This window comes from Natator depressus, chromosome 12 (assembly GCF_965152275.1).
Source record: "Natator depressus isolate rNatDep1 chromosome 12, rNatDep2.hap1, whole genome shotgun sequence".
Taxonomy (NCBI): Eukaryota; Metazoa; Chordata; order Testudines; family Cheloniidae; genus Natator; species Natator depressus.
In genome coordinates this window covers 3,648,018-3,672,418 of record NC_134245.1, presented here as the reverse complement: position 1 = coordinate 3,672,418, position 24,401 = coordinate 3,648,018, and the positions used below count along the sequence as shown (strand labels likewise).

Here is a 24,401-nt window from a genome sequence, read left to right as displayed (position 1 = left end):
CGGACGGGTGCCACGGGCGAGGCTCAGTGCCTGGGCGAAGGAGCCCTGCGGAACTTCGGGCGCACCTGCCTCTGCCGGCTCTTCTTTTCAGCCCTGCCTTTGGCTCCTGTCTTGGTCTCTCTCCTTCCTCTCCCACCCTCCTGTTTGTTGCAATCCTCCCAACCCCATGTCCCCATTCTCCCCTCATCTGTCCGTCCACTCCCACTCTTCGCTTCGCCCACCCTTTCCATCCGATCTCCTCTCTCTTCCCTCCCTCCTGAGGTACAAACTTGCCCTGTCTGGGCTCCCCTCACACAGCACCTTCAGAGTTCTGTGCCCCGAGGACTCACACACACACCGGGTGATGGACCAGCTTCACGACCAGTCTTCCACGGACAATACTGCTCCCCACCGCCCCACACACACATCGAAAAACCCTGTGAAAGCAAATCTCTGGGCAGGGAGTCTGCTATGGGCGTGCCAGTCCTGCTGGCTTTGAGTGTGCTGTCTGCAGGGGGGTTCTGAGTAGTCGTCCTACCTCGTGTGTTGGTGGCCATGTCTGCCACTTTCTGGAAGGCATCCAGGAAGGCGACTGCTGCCAGCACTGTAGTCCTGAGGCACAAAGAGATGGATACATAAGTCAGCTGGGAGTCCAAAGGACTAATGCAGTGCACCTTCTACTGATCCCTACACACAGGAACGCCCTCACACTCAAATCACAACGGGCCATACCACTGTATCCTGTCTCCAGCAGTGGCTATTATCTGACGCTTCAAAGGAAGCATAAATAACATCCCTTAACAAGTTGTCCAGTATTGTACATAGGGGAAATACCTTCCTGACCCCTGCTGTGATCATCCTTTGCTCGGAAGCATGAGATTAGCTCATCCCTACCCTAGCCAGCACAGTAGCTACCTTTATTACTAACAGCCATGCCGTTACGCAGCCCCAACCTTTAGCACAATGTTCTGATGCAGCAGTGAGTTCCACAGATTGCTTGTCAAGAGAATGGGTGTGACCCTAAGCACCCCTGTATTCACATCCTATGCACAACAGAGGTAATATCTGAACAAAATACGCCTTGTGAGATATCATATGAAAGCTTATAACATGTTGGTTATTAACATAATTGTAAAATGCATATGTTAAAGTTATATGTGAAGTTATGGAATCCCTCTGTATGATGTGATTAGAACATGTTTAAGATCAGCCAGCCTAGCCTCGGTAAAGGTGATAAACAGGTCAGTCCTAGACACAGGAATGGGGGTTTACCTCAATTTACCTATTAGCAGTAAACAGAGCCCTCACGCTAAACCAGCGAGGGTTATCCTGTTCCTGAACTCCAGCGACAAGGAATTAACATGGCTCCGGCACCCCAGCGAGACACAGGAGGCTGAAGCCCCAGCAGGCCTTCCTGACTTGTAAGACAAAGGGCTAGTCTACACTAGAATTGCTACATGGGTCAGCTAATCAGAAAGGGGGAGCTCCCAACCAACGCTCATGGCACCTGCGTCTGTGCTGGTGGTGCCAGCCTGGCGCTGGGCCGGCAGTCAGCTAAGGGGCTTTATGGCCACAGTACAGCTCAGGGGCCATAGTGGGGGGAATCCTTGGCTTCTAAGCCTGCTGCTGCCACTGCCTTGCTCTGTATCCTTGGCCAGCTCCCTTATCTTCTCTGCGCCTCCATTTTGCCATCTATAGAATTCCCAAGCAGTTGGCACTGGCCTGGCTGGAGAGCAGAGCTGCTCTGCATGGCCTCCTTCAGTCAGCTTTGTGGGACTGCAAGGTCCTTCCCAGCAGCATTCAAACCTCCCTAGGAGCCTGGTGCAGATCCCGGGATGACTCACCTGAGCTGGGAGTGCAGCTTAGTTGCCTTGGAGTTGAAATCTTCCCAGATGGGGTAGGAGCTCTGAAACAATAGAAAGCAGAGAGAGATGAAGAACCAGAGGAGAGCTCTCAGATCACAGCGTGTGTCCTCTCACACGGTTTCTCAGGGATGTCCCATACAACCCCAGGCACTTTTAAATGCACTTTTAAATCCCCCAGCCAGCCTGGCCCCAGCGTGGCCTGCTCCTCCCTCGCACACCAGCCTAGCCATGCAGAGTGCAATGCAGGAGTGATATGAGAGAGACGCTCGTCTGGCCCCCTGCCCCATAGGAGCAGAGCTGCTCGCACATCCCTGGGAGCAGGGCAGGGCTGTTCTCCCATGGGAGCCGAGGCACAGAGAGACCAAGTGACTTGCCCACAGTCACATGAAAAATCTGTGATAGTGCGAGGAACTGAAGTCAGGTCTCACAAGGCCAAGGCTCTTGCCCTGACCACTAGCCTCCCACCCCCACCCCCAGGGCAGAGAGCTGACCTCCCATCAGGTATCTGTCTCACAGGATTCACTCCAAGGGGCTCCGGCAGGCTGCCCTCTCGTTAGCTGGACAGCAAGCTAGATTTGTGGCGAAGATGGCCAGTCTGGGGCTATTTTCCTTCCCCACCCCCGTTCAGAATCCCAGGGTCTCCTCTGTGCAGTGTAACCCCCATATCACTGGTGGTCCTGTCACCCGAGAATCATCCCACTGCACTCCATGGAGTTACCCCAGGAAGGACATTTATCCCAGAATTTGATTTCACAAAGAGCCCCGACTCCCGGGTGCTGCAGAGCTCATACAAGCTCAGGATTTCTGCACAGCCCCCTGAGGCCAGAGAACCAAACAGACCATACAGGAGAGCTCAGGGCTAGACCATAGCAGGGGCTGTTTTACGGTAGCCAAGGGCAGGGATGCAGGAGAGACAGGGCCTGAAACTGGAATGACCCATGATTTTCCATCCGGGAAGGGTAGATCCGTCCATCTCAGGGTTTGAATTACTGCAGTGAGTATGACAAAGCAACCAGCCTCTCACTTCCCCCCACCTGCCCAGCAAACCCAGCCTAATCCAGCTGAGCAGCCGGGCCAGCTGCAGGGTCGCTCCACCAATGCGGTGGTGCGCAGGGTGAAAGCGGACAGCAGGAGCAGTGATTTACAAGCGGGTTCCCCAGACCTCATAAGAGCAAAACCCCCTCCTCTGGCTGCAGCTGGCCAGTCAGCCCCCGTGTGGGGCAGGTCTTTGAGCACAGGGAGCTGAGAGGGGCTGGGGTGTTTTAAAACAACTCACCCAAGCAGATGCACTTGATGCAGCACAAAAGCGCAGCTGGCTGATTAACGCTGCAGGCAGATTACAGCGCACTAAGCACAGGTAGAGCTGGGTGGGAAAACCTTTCCCCAGCCCAGACGTTTTCCCGTGTTTGAACGTTTTTCCCATTTTGAATCAGCAGGAAAAGGTGAAATCTCAACATTTCTTGGACACTGAATATCCCCCCCCCACCCCCACTACTTTTGCCTCCCCAACCCCCTCCAAAGACTTTTTTTAGATCAGGTGAATTGAAATATTTTGCTTCAGTGATGATCATGTTCAAACGTGATTTTTACTCCCATTCACGCACGTTTGGACATGGAAAATCATTGGGAACTGGAACCTTATTCAGAACGGGTCCAAAGGACACGCTGACCGTTTCAGAACTTGGTTCCGAGTTGAGACCTTTGGCCAAACCGACCCTTTCCCGCAAACCGGTGCGCTGTCTACAAACGGGTGTTCTCCGTGAAAAGGCATTTTGGGTGAACCATTTCCCAGGCTCACAATCCATGGGACCGTCGTGCCTCCCCCGGGCTGAGCACACCCAGCTCCCATTGCAATCATCGGACACTGCGTGGGCTCAGTTCCTCTGAGAGCCAGGCCACACTATGCACCGCAGGGAGAGGCAGGGCTGGGACAGAGAAAGGCCTTTTGTCTCCAGGTCACTGAGTCCAATCTGGCCCATGTCAATGCCAATGGGCCAGGCTCTCTCCTGGCCGATCGTCTCTGTGCTTGGAGCCTGTCTGTTGGGATGTACTGATCCCCTGCTCTGGACCTGTAATGCAAACCATTCTAGCCGGCCCAGTCCCGGCAGATCTCCAGCTTCTGCAGTCAGGAATGAGGGGTGGGTGGGTTCCCAGAAGGCCTGATCCTAGGGCCCCATGGGGCCCCTCCTGCAGCAGAATGACTCAGCGTGAGCTGGTGTATCAGAGCGTGGCTGGAGAACATAAGCAAGGAGTGGACTGGCACCATGCCGGCAGGGGCAGCTCCTGGGAACAGGGCAGGGCGCAAGCAGAGACTGAGTTCATTCCTTGGCCCCAGGCACTTGACCCAGGTAGGGGTTACAGCCACGGATGGACACAACAAAAAGCCCAGGGAAGACTGGGGTGGCGGGAGGCTCGTTTCCTTGACTTCAGCTCAGCAGTTCCAGCCTGAGCCATCGGCAGCAACAAGCCGGGCCCAGCTGGTGGGTCAGCGTGGGACAGAGATGCCTTTGGGTCTGGGTGAGTGACGCCCAGGGACACCCGGTCGAAAAGGAATCCGGACGGCTCCAGCCAGCGCCACTGCCCGGGCTGTTGCGTGTCCTGTTCCCGGTGCCGCAGCGGGGCTGGAGGGCTCCCTGCTAGCGCCGTGCCATGGCCCGCGCAGCTCCCAGGTCTGGAAGCAGCCGGCACGTCCAGCTCGTAGCCTTAGGGGCTGCCGGGGGGGGGGGTCCGCAGGCTGCCCCGCCCCCAGGCGCAGCTCCCATCGGCTGGGTCAGGGCAGGGGAGGAACTAGCACCGCTCGCCAGTGCTGAGCAGGCAGCTGTTGAGGGGTCTCCCGCTGCTGCCCGGCCTCTTCTCCGGGCGCTCCTCGTGTGCCCGGGCTCCAGTGCCCCGTCTGCCTGCCGCCCCGTCGCCGGCACCCGGCAGTGGGAGGTGTGTGTTTCCCCGTCTCCCAGTGCTGGGAATGGGGCTGCCCCCCCCGTCCCCCTCACTGCATCCTTCCCGCCCCAACCCATCCCCCCTCACTGCATCCCTCCCCGTCCCAACCCCTCTGCACCCGTGTCCCCGTTGCTGCATCCTTCCCGCCCCAAACCCCCCAACCATCCCCCATCACTGCATCCCTCCCCGTCCCAAGCCCTCTGCACCTGTGTCCCCCTCACTGCATCCTTCCCGCCCCAACCCATCCGCCATCACTGCATCCCTCCCCGTCCCAACCCCCCTGCACCCGTGTGCCCCGTCACTGCATCCCTCCCCGTCCCAACCCCCCTGCGGCCCACCCCCTCACTGCATCCTTCCCGACCCAACCACCGCCAAACCCATCCCCCCTCACTGCATCCCTCCCCGCCCCTACCCCCCCGCACCCTCATCACTGCATCCCTCCCTGTCCAACCCCCCCCACACCCTTATCCCCCTCACTGCATCCTTCCCGACCCAACCCCCCCAAACCCATCCCCTCTCACTGCATCCCTCCCCGTCCCAAACCCCCTGCACCCGTGTCCCGTCACTGTATCCCTCCCTGTCCCAACCCCCCGCACCTCTATCCCCATCATTGCAACCCTCCCCGCCCCAACCCTCCTGCGCCCTGTGTCCCCCGTCACTGCATCCCTCCCCATCCCAACCCCCCCGCACCCCTGTCCCCCGTCACTGCATCCCTGCCCGCCCCAGCCCCCCTGCACCCCAATCCCCATCCCATCCTGCCCCCCACACCTACCCATCCCAGCCCTGTAACCCTTAGAGCGCTCTCCCACCCATCCTCTCCACCCCCATGTCCCTCACCCCCTGCACCTCCGTACACTGCTGCACTCCCATTATGTCCCCATACACCTGTGCCCCCCACATCCTCATGCACATGTAGCCTTCTGCCTCCCCCTGCATCCCCATCCACCCCACATACACCTCCAGACCCCCTCCTCTCTCCTTTACTGTTCCCTCTCACCCCCCACCCTGCTCTTATCCTTGGCCTCTTTTCCTCCCCATTCTCTCTCTCTCCCCCAGCCCCACCTTTTCCCCTCCAGCTGGCTGGGTGATTTAGGCTGCCCCTAGTGTACGGAAAAGTGTCTCTGTGTAGGCAAGTGTGTGCATGCATGCACTGTACGTGTGTAAGAGACTGTGTGTCTTTGTGTACGGAGGTGCGTGTATTGCCGCATGTGTGTATATGCCTAGTGCTGACTTTTATTCCTTTCGCTGGCTTGCACACACAAAAATGGATGACATAAAATGTGTGTGTATTCATTTCATAGCAAGTTTTTAAAAGAGAAGGGAACTCTAAAAGCAATGTATTATTTCTTAAAAAGTGAATGTTGTTGACTAGTAATTGCAGAAGAGCCAATGGATCATACATTTCTCCCCACCTTTGTCTAGTTATATTATAACCTCTTTGTTGCAGACTCTCTCTTTTTATGTGTATGTCCAGCACCTACCACCCTGGAGCCCTGATCTTAGGTGGGGTCTCTAGGCACTAAACAAGAATTGTAATAATAAATCATGGGGAAGTCTATGTGTTAGTGCATGTTGGATGTGTACACATGAATACACGTGTGTATCTGCACGTAGGTGTGGGGGTCAGTTTCTACAGATTTATTTATATAGGTATCGGGAGAGGTGCATTTCTGTGCTTGTGCTCTCTGGGTTTGTATTTGGGCTTCAGGAGTGGGCCTTTAATGGACCCATAGCAGCTGTGATAACGTGTGGTCCTAATTCCACACATAAAATTACAGTAACTTTAGTGAACAAAAAACGTGGAGCTGGTTATGAAGAATGGGAAACGGGGAGGGAAAGAATCATGAAAACCTTTGTGAAATTTCATTTTTTAAAAATTACCCTTTTTGACTATTTTGCCGCCAGCTCGAGCATCCTGTAACCAATAAAACCTGAGTTTAGCAGAATACACCTGTCAAAACAAGAACGATGCTGTTTGGGCCTTGCAGGGAAAATGAGCATGTGAGAGAGGGTGGGGGAGAGCAAGCGATGGAGGGGCGGGGGGGGGGGTGGAGTGAGCGGGGGCGGGGTCTCAGGCAGTGGGTGGGGCAAGGGTGTCCAGTTTTCTGAAATTCGAAAGTTGGCAACCCTAGCGATGCCATGGTTAAGCGGGCAGAGTTAGGAGGAGCAGCGGGCATCTGGCCAGCCCTTGTGAAGAAGCCTGCAGGTTACTGAACTGCAGCGAAGACACACGATGACTTGGCAATGGTGAGAGGGATGGCATATGCATCAGGGAAAGTTCCTTGGCTCTCGTCACCTTCACAAGCACTTTATGTCCCACGGCTCCCTTGTGGGGCAGGCATTAGCCCCATTTTACAGCTGAGTAAACTGAGGCAGAGAGGGGTTAAGCCACTAGCCCTGTGGCACAGAGGTGGTCACTATCAGAGCTGGGATTAGAACTCAGGACCCTCCTGGCTCAGGCAACTCTGCTCATGGTGCCTCGCCCCCTATGCTACGTTGATGTAAGCATCATTGACTTCAAGGGAGCTACTATTGTTCACACCAGCTGATGATCTGGCCCCAAATATACCAGCTGAGAAAAGGCTCGTTTGAAAATCCTAAGAAATCTTCCACCCAGGGGGCTGGCTGGTTCAGACACAGGATTGCTGATAGGCCATGGGGCCTTCCCCCTCTCTCTGGATCTAATCTAGATTAGATTAGTCTAGATTAGCAGTGAGGCGCACAGAAAGGCCTCTGTGAAACACTCATGGGAGTCTCGATCCAGATCCGTGTGGGCAAGGGTACACATCATAGATAGCACTGCCACAGTGGGCCCCAATTGGGACCCTTGTTGCCAGTCTCTCTGGAAAGCCCAAGGGTTGAATGGGCCATGGAGACAGAACCATTCTCTCCCACTGTAAGAAGTGACCCTCCTGGGCAGGACTAAAGCCCCGCAGCGATGCCATGTGCAGAAGCCCGCCTCCTCTGATCACTGCAGAGGCCGGGCCCTGCTGTGAGCTGGGTCCAGCTTTCCAAGCCCTGTCATTTTGCAGTGTGGACACAGCTCAGACGGCAGACCCAAGTCAGTCTGTGCAGTGCAGTGTGGCTGTGTCAGCGTGGCGATGAGTCCCCAGCTTCGCAGTTGTAAACCCACTGCAGGCCGAATGCCCTTGAGGATCAGGGCCTAAGGCTCCAGTGTGAGCTGTTACCGAGCACGGATGCTCTTCAGGGCAAAGCCGATCTCTATTCTGTGTCCGTACAGCACCTGGTGCCGTGGGGTCCTGGGTAGTTACTGTGATACTGTACTACAAATAATAGAGGTGGTTCTGCCCAGTGCTGCCAGCTCTTGCCTGATGGTTGCTGTGCTCTTAAATCCCCAGCTCCTGGGTTCATGAGAACCACAGCTTTCGTTTTGTAGCCCTGCTGGCTGCAGCGGCAGGCTGGGAAATATGCCCCAAGCCCCCTAACAGGCTCCTAGGACCGGAGTCCTGAGTAATTGCTGATCCCAGTCAGACTGATTTGTGCGTGGACAGAAGGGAGGCTTGGGCTCAAACCTGAGTCAGGGCCTGAGCTTGGCATGCAGCATGGACATATTCTTGCGTAACTGCCCCGGATTTCCATGGGAGTTCACCGCCTCAATACCTCTGAGAATCTGGGTCCTAGCTCCTCAACTTCCTCACATGAGCTAAAGGAGAACTCCCCCCGGTGGCAGCGGTAGTGAATCCTTTATCTCGCGGGGGGGCCCAAGCAAACACAAACACACCACCAGTGCATTATACTACATGGCCCTTCCATGGAGATAGACATGTCAGGAGCAAAATCCAGCCTGTCTTCTGTACCCAGACCAAGCTCCCCAATCTATCCAGCTGGGTCCCTGAGTACTTCCAGAGCCGCTGAAGGGACATCAATAGGATCATTTTCTTGAATACAGGATTTGGCTCAGTCTAATTTAAAAATACAGAGGGAAGGAAAATAAGCAAGAATACAGAGAATTTTTCTCTTGCCCGCAGCACCGCCAATGGAAATATTTGCCAAGCCTTTCCACGGAGTGTCAGCAGCTCTTTATGCGCCTCATGGAATATTCCACCAATTCACTGATTATTAGGGTTTTTAAAATCAATCTAATTAAGGTAAAAGCAAAAAATAAACAACTCTCTCCCCTAGCGACAGCCACAAGGTTGGCAATGCAGTGGTGCCGGGGAAAAGCAAGCGAGTGTCCTCTTCAGCAATGGGCTAGCACAAAGCCGGCTCTCCTTGGAAAATGGAACCGTGGGCAGCTCGGAGGCATGCCAGAACGCGAACGCACCAGAGACCAGCTCGGACGTCTGGTGGCCGTCTGTGCAATATTCGGAAAAAGGGAGCTTGTGCCAGCCAGGAAACCGGGCTGTGCTGAAACGCTGGGTTTTGTAAGAAACATCTAATAGTACGTTCAAAACCCTCAAGCACTAAGACGTGTGAAAGCAATTCTATCAGTTTTAAGGGCTCAGGAAGCTAGGCCAGAGTCTGACAAGAGCTGTTAATTATAGCATTACTAGATCTCTTTGTCTCTGCAACTCAGAGCCTTTCACAGAGTCACATTCCCGTTTTACCAAGGGGGAAATCGAGGCATGGAGCAGGGACGTGATGTGCTCCAGGTTGCACAGGAAGCCAGTGGGAGAGCTGGAAAAAGGACCCAGGTGTCCTGAGTCGCAGTGCAGAGCCTGATCTATGCTGCCACTCACATGGCAGCTGCCACCACTAGATGCCAAAGGACTGGTTTAAAAAACAAAATAAGGAAAAAACTAAAAGAAAAGAAATCCAATCCAATCCAGATGGAGCAATGGGTTGGTGGGCTGCTCACCACCCCAGCCAGGTGCAGCCCCACTGCACGGAGGTAGAGATCGCAGGGCACTGGGGAGGGCTCACACCAATGCCCTTTATTGCCATTGAACTCAAAGAGGAGGATGCACCTTGGGGGGAGGGTGCCCTCATGCCAAGACACCTCCCTGGCTAGCTCGTAACCCTCCTGTCAGCAGATGGGGGGAGGGCAGAGCAGGGCTGCGGGCTCTCCCCATTCCCACAGCCCCTTTTCTTTGCGCATTCCCAGGCTTCGGGGCACCCTCCCCCCGACCGGCAATACACTGGAGTGGGGTTTGTTCTCTCTCCTTCCCAGCTCCAAGAGGCTGTGGTTTTCCAAAGGCTCATTCAGCCAGCCTGCGCCGGGCCCGCGGGCACACTGAGCTGCCTCCTCCTGAATGAGGCAGCTGTGCAGGGCACAGAGACATCTCTCTGCACAGTCCTTTCCTCGCTGCCAGGGGCAAACAGGGACTCTTTCATCCGCAGCCCCCTGGCGAGTCTTGAATCCAGAGCCAGCCTGATGGAGCATGTGAACGTCTCCCCCGGGGAGTGGAGAGTCATGCAGAGCTCACCCCTCCCCGCAGGCTGGCGGCCCTGGGCCGCAGCACCTGCCATAGGCCAAGGAAAGGCCAGCAGGGTGGCAGGATGAGACCCGGCCTATGTGGGGTCAGAGGAGGGGGGATTTCACTCCAGGACTGGAGGTCAGAGCTCCCAGCAGGGTGGGAAATAGGCCTGTGAGTTAAGACCAGGGGGTTGGACTCTTTCCTCTGCCCAGGGATTAGAGGCCGTGGGCCTGGTTTGCTGAGACTCGTTAGCCTTCTCTGACTGCCAATGAACCCCATCCTGCCAGGCGCCCTCCTGGGAGCTGAGCACGCTCAGGAGCATGTAGGATCGGGCCCCCAACGCAGGTCCTGCTCAGTTTGTTTTCTCCTTCTCTCTTAATCCTGTAAGTGTGAAAATGGGAAGCACTCAGCTGTGCAGCTAATCCCTTGCCCTGGGGCAGGTCGAGGGTCAGACCCAGGGGACCTGCCTGGTCTGGGTGTTCTGGGACCCAAAGCATGGGTCAGCACACGAGGGACTGAGGGCAGCTGCCCCCTGACAGCTGGTCAGTGACTTGTACAATGGAGGCTGGTTCGGTTTCTAGTTGGACAAGTGTCCCCACCTCTTTGAAGGCACCCATGGGCCATGAAGACTGAAGCTCTGCAGCCCTTCTCGCAGGGGGTCCCTTGGTGCCAGGGTGAGGGGCTCGCTGGGGAGAGCTGTGCAGAGCGGCCACAGTCCGCGCTCACTCAGTGAGCAGCTGCTTTGCAGACTTGCAGATAATTTGTATTTAACCATATGGGGCACTGCACCCTGCCCCGAGCCGTGGTGGGACACGGAGCTGCCCAGAACTTGGCAGCAGCAGCTGCGTGGGACCTGGAGCGTATCTAAGGGAGCTGGGTGCTGGGCAAGCTGAGGGGTGCAACAGTGCCGAGGGTGCTTGGGTTGGGGGTGCGTTGCGAGGGTGTCTGCAGGATTAGCTGGGTGGCTAGGGGTGTTGTATGTCTAGGGGCTGCTGGGTGCTACCTGGGGTGCTTGGGCAGATGGGGGCTGTCAGGAAGGTTCCTGGGAGGCAGAGGGGTGTTGTCTGGTGGATGGGTGCTGCTATGGTTGGGTGCTATCTGGGGGATGGATGCTGGCTGTGGGGTGCTAGTGCAGCAAGGTAAAGGGTGGATGCTGTCTGGGGAGTGCTGAGGGGCCTAGTGGTCTCTCTGCAGAGCTGGGGTCTGGGGGGGACAGCCCCCTTGCCTGTCCCTGCCAGGTCAGCACGGAGAAGAGACACGCAGGCCACACCGCTGCCCCCTGGCAGCAGGAGAAGCCACCACAGACCCTGCCTCCTTCCCAGCGTGGTGCGCGAGGATCCAGCCAAGCTGCAGGGATGGTGACGGACTGCGAGGCACGCGAGTCGGACGCAAGCTGCAGCCCTGCCTGTGCTACGCCTGGAGAGACGGAGCTGCGAGCTGGCACCTTCCGTGAGCACTGACTGCGCACAGCCCGCTTCAGAAAAATCCTGCCAAGGCTGCGCATGGCCCTGGGAACAGGCAGAAGGAACGGCATGGCAAGGGTTAACCTGGACAGCATCCCTGACTCAGGTCAGAGGGGATTCAGCCTCCAGGTCCCCTCAGCCCCTCTGACAAACCCTCCGGCAGGGCTGCTAACCAGGACAGGCGATGGGCACACCGCTACAAGCTGGGCTGAGACTCAGCAAGCTCAGCCCGCCCCAGCTCCCACGGAGCCGACAACGGAGACGAGGCCAGATCCTCAGCTGCTGTATAGGAAGGTTACTGGAGCTTCCCTGACTCACATCAGCCAAGGGCCCTGCTCAACCGAGTTCGGTCACTCTAGGGACGAGCCAAGCCTGAACTGCCTGATCAAGGACAGCAGTCACCCAGCCCCACGACTCTCCACTGCTCACAGCGCCCTGCCTGCGAGCAGCCTGAGCACAAAGCCAGGCTTGCGCCCTGCCTTTTGGCCAGGTTGGATATTTCCCCCCGTGCCTCTGAGGAGAACACGGATCTGTCCCTTCGCACCCTCCTTTGTGCATCACCCCCCGCACCAGCACTGTTCTGGGCAGAACGTTTCACTTCAGAGGCTTGGAATTTCCCAGCAAGTGCTCTGAGGTTCGGGGCCTTTTTTAGAATCAGGAGGACGATTGCTCTGCCCCAGATTCCTCACAGCTTCGAGGCAGGTCAGACGCTGAGCCCAAGCTGCATGCCAGCATTCACTCTACAGAGCACGTCCCCCCAGAACGGGAGAACTACAGCAAAGCCCCTCCCCCTCCGCTCGCCTGGCTGGGGCTGCAGCAAAGATGCGAATGATGCAGAGACTGACGACGCATGCCAGAGAGCCTGCAAAAGACATTGCTCCTGAATACAAGCCATGAGCGTGGGACATTGCATGTACAGGGGATTTGGGATCTTCTTGTTACTAAGGGAACAGGCCTCAAGGTTTGCTACAAACAATCCGCTCTGCTGTGTTTTCCCATTCCCCTTCCTGCTCGCCCCCAAAGCTGCTTTCTCCACTAAGAAGTGTCATAATTCAATCTTCCACTAAAGGGAACTCCAATCACTATGGGCCAGACCCTGCCACACTTGTGGGGTGGTGCAAAGTGACCTTAACACTGCCCTACAGAGCAGGCGAGGATTCCCTGGTATGTGGAGACTCATTGCTGGCATAGCTGACCAGCCCCTCCTGGGCAAATCCCATCCCATGAAGGAGGCATGTTGGTGGCAGGGCCAGCGTGCACAGCACTCCGGTGCACCTCACCAGTGGAAGTTAGAGCAGCCCACAGGTGGCTCTGACTTGCCTGGAGCGGGGCGAGGGGGTGGCATAGTTTGGCCACACAGCCATCCCCAGGATTGGGGGAGACCTACAGGCAGCTTAGAGCCACCATCGTGGCCGATGGCCTGTCAGCAATGCCAAGCCAGGGCAAGGCCCCACGTGAATGTGTGAAGGCCCATGGAAGAAAGCCGAATGGTCCAGCACTTGAGGCTCCAGGGGTGCATGAGGCTGCTGGATAGACAAGCACTAAAGGGCGAATTTAACGGCACCGTGCGTGAGAGGAATCCCAGGAGGGGAGTGCGCTACAGAGAGTGGCAAGAGGGGCAGGGATGCTGGGGGAGGGGGTGGTGTCAATAAATAGGCATGAAATTAAGCAAGACTTTGGCTTACTACAGCAGTCAGGTTTGGAGCCATTCCAGCACTCTCTGTGGGGCTGAGGTGGGGAATGGTCACTGGGTCCCTCAAGGGTTTACTTGCAGAATGCATGGCTGGGCTTTGCCTCCTCTGGCCCTAGACCAGAAGCTTTAAAATACAACATTTACCTCTTTAACCAGCACAGAGCTCCAAAGGACAGACGAGCCATCACAGCCGAGCTCCCGCTGGGCCCTCTCCCAAAGCTTGGACCGAACCTCTCTGCAGGTTCTCACCTGGCTTATTTCCTCAGCTTTCCATTCCCCCCTGCTGCTTGTGCAAGGGGGAGGGAGTAAAGTGAGGAGCAGTGGGACAAGATTAAGCCAAGGAGAATTGCAGATGTACAGCTATGACAGTCTGTGCGGGTCTGGCCCCAAATGCCCCACCGGGGGATCTAGCCCACGCAGCCAGGTCTCCAAAAGGAAGTGGTGGGAGCGACATCGTGTGGGGAATTTCAAAGAGGGCTGGGGGAATAGGAGGTTGTGGGGCTGTACAAAGCCTTGGCCAGGGCGGGGCTGCTCCCTGCAGGAGATCTCCTCATGCTCTCCCCAACTGAGCTGTACCTCCCAAACGATGGGGCTCCCGTCCCTGTCTCGCCCCGTGGAGCTGCCAGGCCTCAAGTACACACCATGGTGAGCAGGTCCCCCTGCTGAGCCTGTGCTCAGCTGAGCTGGGCATATTGCCTTCTTTTAATCCCTTAACCCCTTTTATAGGTCTGTCCCATTGCCCACGCCCACCACACTGCCAGGCAGGCTGTTCCTGGGGCATGGCTGACCTGGCTGGACGCAGCAAGGACCTGAGTGGTAGCCCTAGGGAGTGCGAAGACATTCAGAGAAGCAGCCTAGTTTGGGGGTGTAGTGGGGCAGCTGCCCCACTCCAAGTTAAAAGGGATTAAGAGCAGCTGAGGGAGGCTGGCGAGGTAGTTGGCCCCAGGTCAGGCTGGCTTAATCAGGCCACAGCTGGCCTGGATAAAAGGGCTGGGGGCCACGAGACAGAGGAGTCTCACTCTAGCCCTGGAGTGGGAAGGGCCTGGCTGCCTAGGAGTCAGGTGGCAAGGGCAAGGGCAAGGGGAGCTGCGGAGCTCCAGCCCGGTAAACCCCCAGGCTGCAGGTCTTGAAGGCCTGCAGAGGTACTGGGGCTGTAGAGGGGCAGGCCGGGGACAGACAAAGGCAACAGGTCCTACCCCCTTGCCAGTGATGTGTGGCCATTGCAGTCTGCCCCAGGGAGAGGGGACTAGATGACTGTCAATCACCACTGAAGCAAGGTGGGCTTAGAGGGTTGGGGGTTTCCCTGGGAGGGGAGACCCAGAGAGTGGGGGTACTGCTGGGGCAGAACCCCAAGGTAAAGGGGCACCAGGTCTACGAGGGACACGGGGCCTGAGGCAGGCAAGGCACTGGCCAGAAGGCAGCGCTCCGGAGCTGAAAAAGAGCTAATTTCCAGGATGACCAGCAGGAGGTGCTGCACCAGTGAGTTGTTGCTTTGCTACAGGGGGGCTCTTTCACAGACCTGCTGAGCCTCACCCACTGCTTTCCCACCAGCATGGCCCAGGGAATCGGGGACTAGGGAGTGGAGTCAGGGGGGCTGGGTTAATTTGCAGTGCTGTCACTGACTTACTGTGGGCCTTTCATGGCCCCCCTGTGCCATGACTCAGTTTCCCCATCTCCAGGAGAGGGATAATGCCATTTACCAACCAACATAAAAAGCGGTGAGATTGGTAGCTGGAACAAGATCTGTGGAGGCAGTGTGGGCTGGTGGGCTGGGCACTGGACTGGGGTTCGGGAGAGATGCGCTCTGTTCCTGGTTTGGCTTGTGACTATGGGCAAGTCCCTTGCATCTCTGCTTCCCCTCCTGCCTCTCATCTCTCTCTTTGAGGCAGGGCCTAGCTCTCACTGTGTTTGTACAGCCCCTTGCACAGAGGGGTTCTGATTTGGGCTGGAGACTCTAGGAGCTAGTGTCAGACAAACAATCACTGAGAGCAAAGTACAGGAAGCCCAGGTCAGGAACCGGAGATGGACCCTGCCGGGGTGAAGCAGTAACAGCACTTGTCAAGAATATTCACATCCATAGGAATGGAGGGGCTGGCACAGGAAGGGACACGTGTTATTAGCAAGAAGGAAGAATGGAGACAGAGGCGCCTGGAGGAACCTGGGTAAGTCCTGAATGATGCAATTTAATGTGGGGAAAATGCACGCAAGGTGAAGCCTGGGGAGGAAAGTAGGGTTGCAAGAGTGAGCAGGAAAAGAGCTGGAGCAGTGTGGCGGGGAACTTGTAAACTGCTGCTCAGGGCCGCAGCCATGTGTGCCTTCCTTCCTGCTGCCAGGCACCATCTAGGGCTGAAGGAGTGAGCCAAGGGGAGAAGTTTGTTCCCACTAGAAAATGGAGCAATCTGGAGGGAAGCTGACAGATCCAGAGGAGCCAAACCAAGGTGTAAAGCAAGCTGGGTCATGTGGGGCTCAGAGCCACAAAGAGGTGGGGGATGGGAAAGGGAACAGAGCTGGACATGGCCACAGACACTGAAGTGTGTCTCTCCTGAACCATGGGTAGGTGCATGCAGGTGGAGCCAGGGCAATGGCCACAGGCTGGGGTTTACTCTTGGCCATGCACTTGACCTCAGGCGCTCTCTCTCACGAAGGCTCCATCTCCATTCCCCCTCGCTGGCTTGGTGCCAGCACTATGCAGGCCCCCTTAGCTTAACAGTCTTCAAACTCTGCCTTGACTAGGAGTCACGCGCCTAGGGCAGTGATAACCTTCCAGCACGAGGCATACAACAGGCCTATCCCTGGGGGGGTGTCCACACTGCATTGCAAACAGGGGTTTACAGTTACTGGACCTGGATCTCCCAGTCCTGCTAACATGTCTGTACTACACTAGGCAGACCTGACTGTGCCCAGACAGGGCTTGGCCCCAGGTCACAGGGGGCCTCAGATCCCCCCTTGGATGGGTTCCGGGACCTGGTTCTTGAGTGTGTGCTGACCTGAGTCTGACAGATTTGTGGGAGGCTTGAGCCGAGGTTTACTAGGCAGTAAAGACAAACCCTGGACTGTTCTGAGGCACCCTTCCCACCCTCCAAAGCTAAGAGCACAAAGGAGGAAGATAGGGGAACTGTGCAGAAGATCAGGGCTGTGGCTCGCGGGGGACTCAGGACCCCCTGGCAAGTGCAGCAATCTGAGCAGAGTCTGACACATGGCTTCACATCAGCCTGGCTCCAGGCTGGCTGAAAGCATGTGTGTGACCACTCCGGGCCCTCAGACACTGTGGTCCAATCCAGCTGCACATGGAGATGACTACATCCCGAATGGCAGCAGCCGAGAGCAATCATAATGAGTGTTCATCACTGGTGACCAATCAGATCACACATGCAAATCTCAGCTTCCTGATTGGCCCATCAGAGGTGAATAATAGTGTTTTGCAGCCCCATTGGCTTCATCTCCTGCTCAGGATATTAATTTAAAACAAAGATTCTTCCTCCTGAGACAGTCATGGCCATAATGGACCCCAACAGACCCCAGTCCAAATGTCTGTAACCATACTAATGCGGACGCTGGCTTCGTGTTTTGATGGACATCGAGCTTCCGTGGAAGCAGTCCCTAACCTCTGTTTTGCTTGGGTCAATATTTGCCTCCCAGGGCCAATGAACCTCAATGTTAAACGCCACAGAAGTCAATAGCCACATACTAAGCAGAAATGGCCTGGCTCGGCGAATCAGAGCCAGGGAAAGTTGGACATTCACTGACTTTCATCCAGCTGTCCCAGCTTGAATCCGTTCTTGGTGACTGTATGAGATGCAAAGTCTTGCACTGTGATTGCTGGCAGCTAGCTCATCAGAGTGCTGAGATTTGCATCTCAGATGGTTGTTAATTGGAATGCTGTTAGCAATTGAATAATATGCAAATCCCAGTGCACTTGCTATTAAGTGCACTAATTGCAGTATCTGTGCAGTTTGCAAATCCTGGCGCTCTTGCCTTCACCCATATGCCCACAACAAACATGGCCACTGTAATGCCTCATCCCATCCAGCTGACAGCGGAGAGAACCTCTCATTTGAAACGATGTAATCCCGGAGACCTTCTGAGATGCAACACCACGAGCAATGTCTCCTGGGCCCATCCTGTTTACAGGTGTTCACGTAGCCCCAGTTCAGTTATCGTGCTGCAAACAGGAAGCTCCCTGCACTTATCACTCGCTTGGTGCAGCTCTCTGGCTTCAGACCTGCCCTCCTCTCATGAGGACGGCAGCCGAACACTTCACGGTGAGGGGGGCGGTGCTCAGAGGGGAACAGCTTGTTTTAAAACTCTCCCCCCGCATGGAGCAATAATACCTGCAGCCTCCATGCAAAAGCCAGGGACGTGGCATCAATTTTGCCTAGCAGGCCTACCGGAGATGTTGACATGGGGTTGATGATACATGAACCATCAGCAGGGTCCAGTGGAGAGGGTACTGGAGTGGCCTGTGAGGACCTGGGTTCTATTCCAGGCAAGTCAGGTCACTGCTCGGTACCTCAGTTTCCCTCCCCGGCCTTTGACTGTCCATTTAGCTATTACGAGACAGACCCTGCCCCAAAGAGCCTGCAGCACCTAGCACAACACAGCCTTGGTCTCAGTGGGAGCCTCTAGTAGCTATTATAACAGCAACCCTAACAAGAGCCTGGACCTCTCTGAGCTGGGCATGAAACCTATGTGCTTCCCGCCGAGGGCTTAGAGTGGGAAGGCCCAGAGGAGATCCCAACCCTCACGGTCTGTGCTAGTGCGTGTGTCTGCTCCAAAGGCTGGCTGGGAACTCGCCTGCAGGAGCAGTGGGCTGAGGAACGGTAGCAGCGCTGCATTGGCTTTGGGATACGCAGACAAGGAGGGGATTTTCCATTGTCTCACATGCAGCCTGCGTGTCCCATAGCTAAATATATCCCTCCGGGGGTGGGGTGGGGTGCAGAGGGTATTTAGGGGTGTGCACATGCAGCTGGAAAGCTGACTTACCCCTCAGGCAAGTATAAAACAACAGCAGTGCCGGCATGGGGTAACGCAGCCCTTATCCTCCAGTGCCATCTCCACAGCCCCTCGTGCCACTCACGCTAGAGGGTCGGGGAGAGGCACTTTACACATGTGCTAAGCAAGAGACGCCAAGTCGGGTCGTGAGATCAGTCTGGCTTTCTCTGGGTGGAGCCGATACCACTGCTGGGTGTGGCAGGGACGCTACCATGTGGTCTCTATGGGGTGTGTACGTACAGAGCATCCATGCTGGACCTGAGGGGTGCACATGTGTTTGTGCTATTGCACACACAAAGCACCAGATGTGCATGTGCGAATACCCACAGTGGGCAGTCTTTGCATTCTGTTTGCCTCCCAGGTGTGGGGAAAGTCTGGCAGGGTGTGTACATGTCTGTTCACAAGCCATAAGAACCTGCCTCCCGAAAGCAACCGGCCAGTCACAGCCTTCGGTCAGCCAAAGGCTCCAAGGAGCAGCTGCCTTGCACAACTACAGGAATTAGATCTGGGAAACAGCCATTAAATCAGGGCGTCTGTTCCCTTTGAGCCAATGCACTGCTGTCCCTAGCATCCAGTGCTCTGCCCTGTCTGGCTTGAAGTGACTCAGGCAAGGAGTCTTCCACCACTCCCCTGACAGACCGTCGCACGCTCTGCTAGACAGTAGGGGCTTTGTTGGGCAAAGCTCCTCAAACATTGTTTCCAGACCTTCAGCCAGTTTTCCTGTGCTCCACCTCATCCCAGGGTCCTGAGTGACATCCCTTGGTCCAGCCCAGTCAAGTCCTCTTGTTCCTTGGGGAGAACAGCAGCCAGGTAGCCGCATGGATACGCCTTTAATCCAGATACACTTGGGTAGTTCTTCTAATCACCTTCCCCAGCTCTGGTGTGCTCTGAGCTCCTTCTAGTCAGTCCACACCTAGGAGCGCCCCCCTGCACCTGATGTCCAGGGCTGGGCCGGTCCACAGAAGAGAGAGACTCTCTGTTCAAGCTCTGTGCCAAGCTCACCACGTGCCACAGAAAGCCCTGCCCAGGAAATGTTATTTCAAGCCTCTGAGAGCATGATGCCAGCCCCACCCCAGCAGTACACCCCTGTGCCACCCCAAATAAGCAGGGGGCAGCAGCCCTCGAGTCGGGAGAATTACCCCCCAGAGAGGGGATTCACCACAGCTGGACCTTGGCCACCCCGGGCCCTGCAGCCAAACTACTTGGCACGCCTCCCCACAGGGAACGGTCCCCATGCGTCCCCACCACTGGCACTGGGTTAGTGCCCAGAGGGGGAGCAGGTGCCCACAGGAGGGCAGGATGGGGGGCAGGGCCCACGGGAGGCTGGCAGCGGCTGCTGTTCCGGGGGACACTGAGCATTCTGCTGGGACTGCACACAAAGTGAGGCCGTGGCGCGAGGCAGGGCCCTGGGGGCCACGTGGATCCCGGACAGAGAGAGACAGAAGAGCAGCTGAATTCCTCCCCATGGCAGTGCTGCTGCTGACCTGTGAGTGACCACCCGTCAGTGCCCTGGGTGCCATGGGGGGGGAGGGGAGAGGAGGGGCACCTGCAGTGCTGTGCCGACACCCCCCCACCACACACACACACACACACACACAGATCCCTCGCTCTCTACCCCTCCCCCCAGGGCCTGTCATCCGCCCCGCCCTGGGCTACCAGCAGCAGCCCCATGCGATCCCTGCTTTTTGGCTGGCACCGTCCCCCGCTTGGGCACCCAGACAAAGGGGTGGCCAGACCCTGCTGGAAGATGGCTGCTTCTCCCAGACATGGGCAGGGTGGGCCCTGGGCACGCTGGGCCATGCTCCCACAGGTGGTGGGACAGGGTGAGGAGGCCGGGCCAGCGCTGGAGAAGCGGGTGGCAGCCGCGACTCATGGGTTGTGACAGCGTGAAGCCCAGCAGAGCCCAGCAGCTGGGCTGCCAAGATCTAGGCTGCTGGGAGCTGGAGGCCCCACAGCAGAGCTCCCTCTCTACAGTGCTCTCCCCACGCCCTGCCCTGCTTCAGACCTCCCCTGGGCCTCTCTCCCTGGCCACTGTGCTCCATCAGGGCCTCCCTCTGCCCGCCCGGAGTCCCAGCACAGCCAGGGCTCCACTGGAGGCTGGGGGGCTCTGAGCCCCGTAGGTCTCTCTTGATGGGCTCTCCCTGGCTGGCGAGCTGCCTTTCAGGCCCCAACAGTTCACTGGGAAGCCAGGTCATTTCCCCACAGAGGACGCTGGCTCTTGAGGGGCCAGATTCTGCCACGGTGCAAGCAGGCCACAGAGCGTAATGGAGGGGCACCAGCTTTGGCCCATCTTTCTCCCTGCCCTGGCCTCCGGGGGCTCTCGGAGCCCAGGACAGGCGGGAGAGAGAGAAGGGCGTGAGTCCCTCTGTGCAGGAATGATGCATTCCCTGCTCCATTACCTCAAATCCCCTTGGGAAGGTGGCTCCTTCCAGCTATTCACCACCAGCCACCTTTCTGGCACTAGCCTGGACAAGAACTCCAGGGGCATCTCCCTTCACGGACTGCACAGGAGCCATTCTAGCTAGAAATACCCAGGGGCCCTGGTGATGGAGGAGAGCTGGCCTGGCTGGCTCCAGGGGTCCCACCTCACTTCCCTGCACTCGTAGGCTCCATCTACCTTTGGAAAGCCTTCCCTCTGCTCTCCCGGAGCGTATAGCTCCTGGGTGCAGGTACCGTGCTGGCCTGCCCTGGCTCGGGGCCGGGCTAGTCTGTTCTGCAAGGAGAGGTGTGAACAGCTCCCAGGGTTCCACGTTCATTGCCTCTGGCTGCCTGGACGACGCTGGCTCTCCCAGTGACCAGCCCTGCCAGCTCACCCTGGGACTTTTCCTGCTCACCCAGGAGCACCTGCAGACCTGTTATCCCCTCTGGGCCAGCCAGGCCAGCTCAGGGCTGTGCAGACGGGTACCCAGGTGTAACCGAACAACACTCAGCAGACAGCTCTGGCGCTGCTGCAGTCCAGCCTGGAACCCAGCTCCCCGCCCGCTGCGGGGCTGGCTGGAGTCACACACTGGCACTCAGCAAAGCGATCCCCACTGCACGGGGCCCACTAGAGACAGCCAGTGCTACGTGGCCGGTCCTCAGGGCAGAGCTGCACTTGCAGCATTGGAACAAGCCTGGTGCCCCTCACACCCACCCCACAACTGAGCTCGAGCTTCCTATGGAGCATGGGCTGCTCCAACGCCCAGCCCCATGGCCTGCATGGGGAAAGGCCCAGTGGAGTGGGAGGGAGAAGCAGACAGTGGCTGGCCCAACGCAGATCTTAGCCTACTAGGTAGGTACAGAAGAGACCAGCCTTATGGGTCTAAACCCGGAGCTCTTCCACAGTGAACTGACCGAGGGGTGCAGCCAATTCCTGATCCCTGCCGGGCAGCTGAGCCCGCCTGTGGCATTGCAATTCATCCATCCCCTGCTGGAGAGCAGGGAGCCCAGTGGGGCTATGAGGCCCAGAGGCAGATAAAATACACCCGGGTTAGGGACTGCCAGGGGAAAGAGAGATGGACTCTCAAGGCCAGGGAGCATCTCAAAAGCTGGCAGGGAGGCTGCACAGGAACCAGCAGGCTCCAGCTCCCCAGCTGGCACCTCTCTCTCTCTCTCAAGAGCCCAGAATCCCTCCAGCAGCTAGAGGCAGCCCTGGGCAGACACCAAGGATGACTTGTCAGGCCTCTCCAGATCCAGCAGCACTTGGTAACAAGGTGCCTCTGAACCAATAGCTGCCTCTGTCCAGGCGGCCCAGAACTCTGCCCAGCAGGGGACAGGCATGTGGGGCAGGGGGCCAAGGTGGCAGCTGGCCAGCCGTACCGCGCACCAGGCTAGCGGGACAGAGGAGCCCTGACAGCGCCTGGGTGGGGGTGGAGGGTGTGCGAGAAGGAAGAGAGAACACAGTCCATGCCTGCAGAACCTCTGTCCCATAAATGCAGTGGGAAAATATGCCAGCCACTTGCTTAGCCCATCCACCCCCTGCCCACAGGAGCCCATAGCAAAGCAAGCAGGGGAAAGGGATGGAGACAACCAGTGCTGTGCCCTGCCCCATCCTCAGTCAGCTACTTGTGGCCACTGAGGCAGGAGACTACACCAGCTGGACTGTGTTCTGAGCCAGGCTAGCCATTCTGCCTGCCTAGGTTTGAAAGTGGCTGGATCCCAGGCTGGCCTGCCCTGGGGGCAGCGGCTGGGCATGGGAACGGTTGAGACCCAGCCAGTCCCTCAGTGCTTGAGAATTTTATAGGCGGACGTGACTGTCTGGCTTCTGAAAGCCCCCTGTTCTCAGTGTGGGAATTAACCACCACTTGGTTAACATCCCCCTTCGCCACCACTCCTGGCCAGGTGACGGTGCCCTCGCCCGGGGCTCTCTGTGCCCAGCACAAGCCATGGGAGGAGGCGTGGGGGGCTGCAGCCCTCAGCATTGCAGGCCTGAGTGGGGCTCTCCCAGCTAGCTGCTCTCTGGTGCCCCAGGGCGATGCCTTCAGCCTCCGGCGCCCTGCACCCCCAGGGCAGGGAAACTCCAGCCAGTCCTGAAGCAGTTAATCCCCTTCTCCGCCAGGCTTTAGAGCTTTATCCCCGCTGCCTTGGCAGTGACAGCCTCGGCTGGGCTCAGGGCTGCAGCGCGGCGGGAGGGGAGCCGCTCCTCCAAACACCCCAAGTGGATGATCCCAGAGCCACAATCGGCCGCCCCCTCGCAGGGAAATCGGAGCCAGGTCGGGCTGGAAGGCCCTGGAGAATCCACCCGGCCAGCCCCCGGCTGAGGCAGGACCAAGGAAACCCAGAAATGTCGCGCCTTGAGAAAATTCAGCCCTTTCGGTCTTTTCACCCCCAACCGGCTCTAAACCCCGAGGTCACCTGCCCCCCCGATTTCCTCTGGCGCCCACGGCCCAGAACGAGCGCTCAGGTGAGTGAGCGGCCGCAGCCCGCGCCCCGGTCGCTCACGCTGCGGGAGCTCGGCGCGTCTCGAAGGGAGCCCGGCGGGCGGTGGCGGCGGAGCGGGCGCGGAGCGGGGCGCAAGCCGCAGCTGGCAGCGGTTCCGCGCTGCCCTGTGGCGCTTTCTGCGAGCGAGCAAAGCCCGGAGGTGCCGAGTGCGCCAGAGGGAAGAGCGCGCTCGGCCCGCGGCCGCCGATTCTGTTTTTCACTCAATATTGTTTCCTGGGCTCCCAGCACCGCAGACCCGCCCGCCTCCATCTTCCCCGCCGGGGAGCTCCGCGGCAGGGCAGTTGTCACGCTGGATATTTTTGACTGGGGGGGGGGGGGGTGTCTTACCTTCATGTCGTTGACGATGGCTTGAAAAAGGCCCCCCAGGGCTCCGCACTCCTTTTCGACTGTCTCCATAGTCAGCAAATCCCCGCGCGGCCGAGCCAGAGGGGAAGCCGAGAGCGATGTTGCAATCCGGGGGGGAGAGGGGGGAAATCCACCAGGAAACGACCAGAAACCAGGGCAAATCTCAGCAGCGTTTCAGCTTCCAGCTCCTCCGCTTGGGCTCCAGTTTGGGGTCAGAGCCGAACACAAAGCCCCGCGCCGCGCCGCAGCCAGGGCGCTGCGCTGCCACGCGAGCCCGGAGCGGAGCAGTCTCACGCCCCGTCCTTTTGTCAGGTTCGCTCCGGCGGCTTCGGGATGCCCGGGGCAGCTTCACCAGCGCGCAGCGGCTGCTCGCCCCAGCGCCCACGCGAGCCCGCCTTCCGCGGCCATGGCGGGGGGCGTGCAAGGGATCCGCGCTCGCCCCGCAGGACCGTGCACAGCCCCCGCCGCCAGCCCAGCCTGCCCGGAGCCGGCGCGCAGCGAGGCAAAATGGATCCGCTGCGCCGTGCGCTGCGCCGGGCTTGGCTCTGGGGGCAAGCCGCCGCGCGCCGTAACCCGAGAGGCGCCGCTGTCACATGGCCGGGGGGAGGGGCCGGGGGGGCGGTGGGAAATTAAAAGCGGGGGGAGATGCCCCTGGCCGGGGCTGTGCGAGCCGAGCGGGGCTGGGGCTCAGGGAACCGCCAGGGTAACCCCCCCCCCCCCGGCAAGGGCTGTGACGGGGCCATTTCATCGCACGGGCCTTCATTAGCTGGTAATTGCTGTTCCCGACGAGGTGCGGCGGGGGGAGGGGCCCAGGTTATTCTTTACACTT

General features: G+C 58.0%; 1 protein-coding gene across 7 annotated transcripts in view; it reads right to left on the bottom strand.

Annotated features, from left to right (window-relative positions):
• The window catches only part of MTSS2 (MTSS I-BAR domain containing 2), an 80,425-nt gene extending 56,380 nt beyond the window's left edge, over window positions 1–24,045 (bottom strand). For 4 of the 7 annotated variants that reach the window (XM_074968350.1, XM_074968351.1, XM_074968353.1 and 1 more), the window contains exons 1-3: window positions 23,555–24,044; window positions 1,824–1,885; window positions 518–591 (exon numbers count right to left, since the gene is read on the bottom strand). In XM_074968350.1, coding sequence (XP_074824451.1) covers window positions 518–591; window positions 1,824–1,885; window positions 23,555–23,623 — 205 coding nt within the window. In that variant the 5' untranslated portion in view covers window positions 23,624–24,044. Of the gene's footprint in view, window positions 1–517; window positions 592–1,823; window positions 1,886–23,554 lie in introns of all 7 variants that reach the window. The other 3 variants (XM_074968348.1, XM_074968349.1, XM_074968354.1) reach the window with 2 other exon arrangements.
• Between the last annotated feature and the right edge of the window lie 356 nt (window positions 24,046–24,401).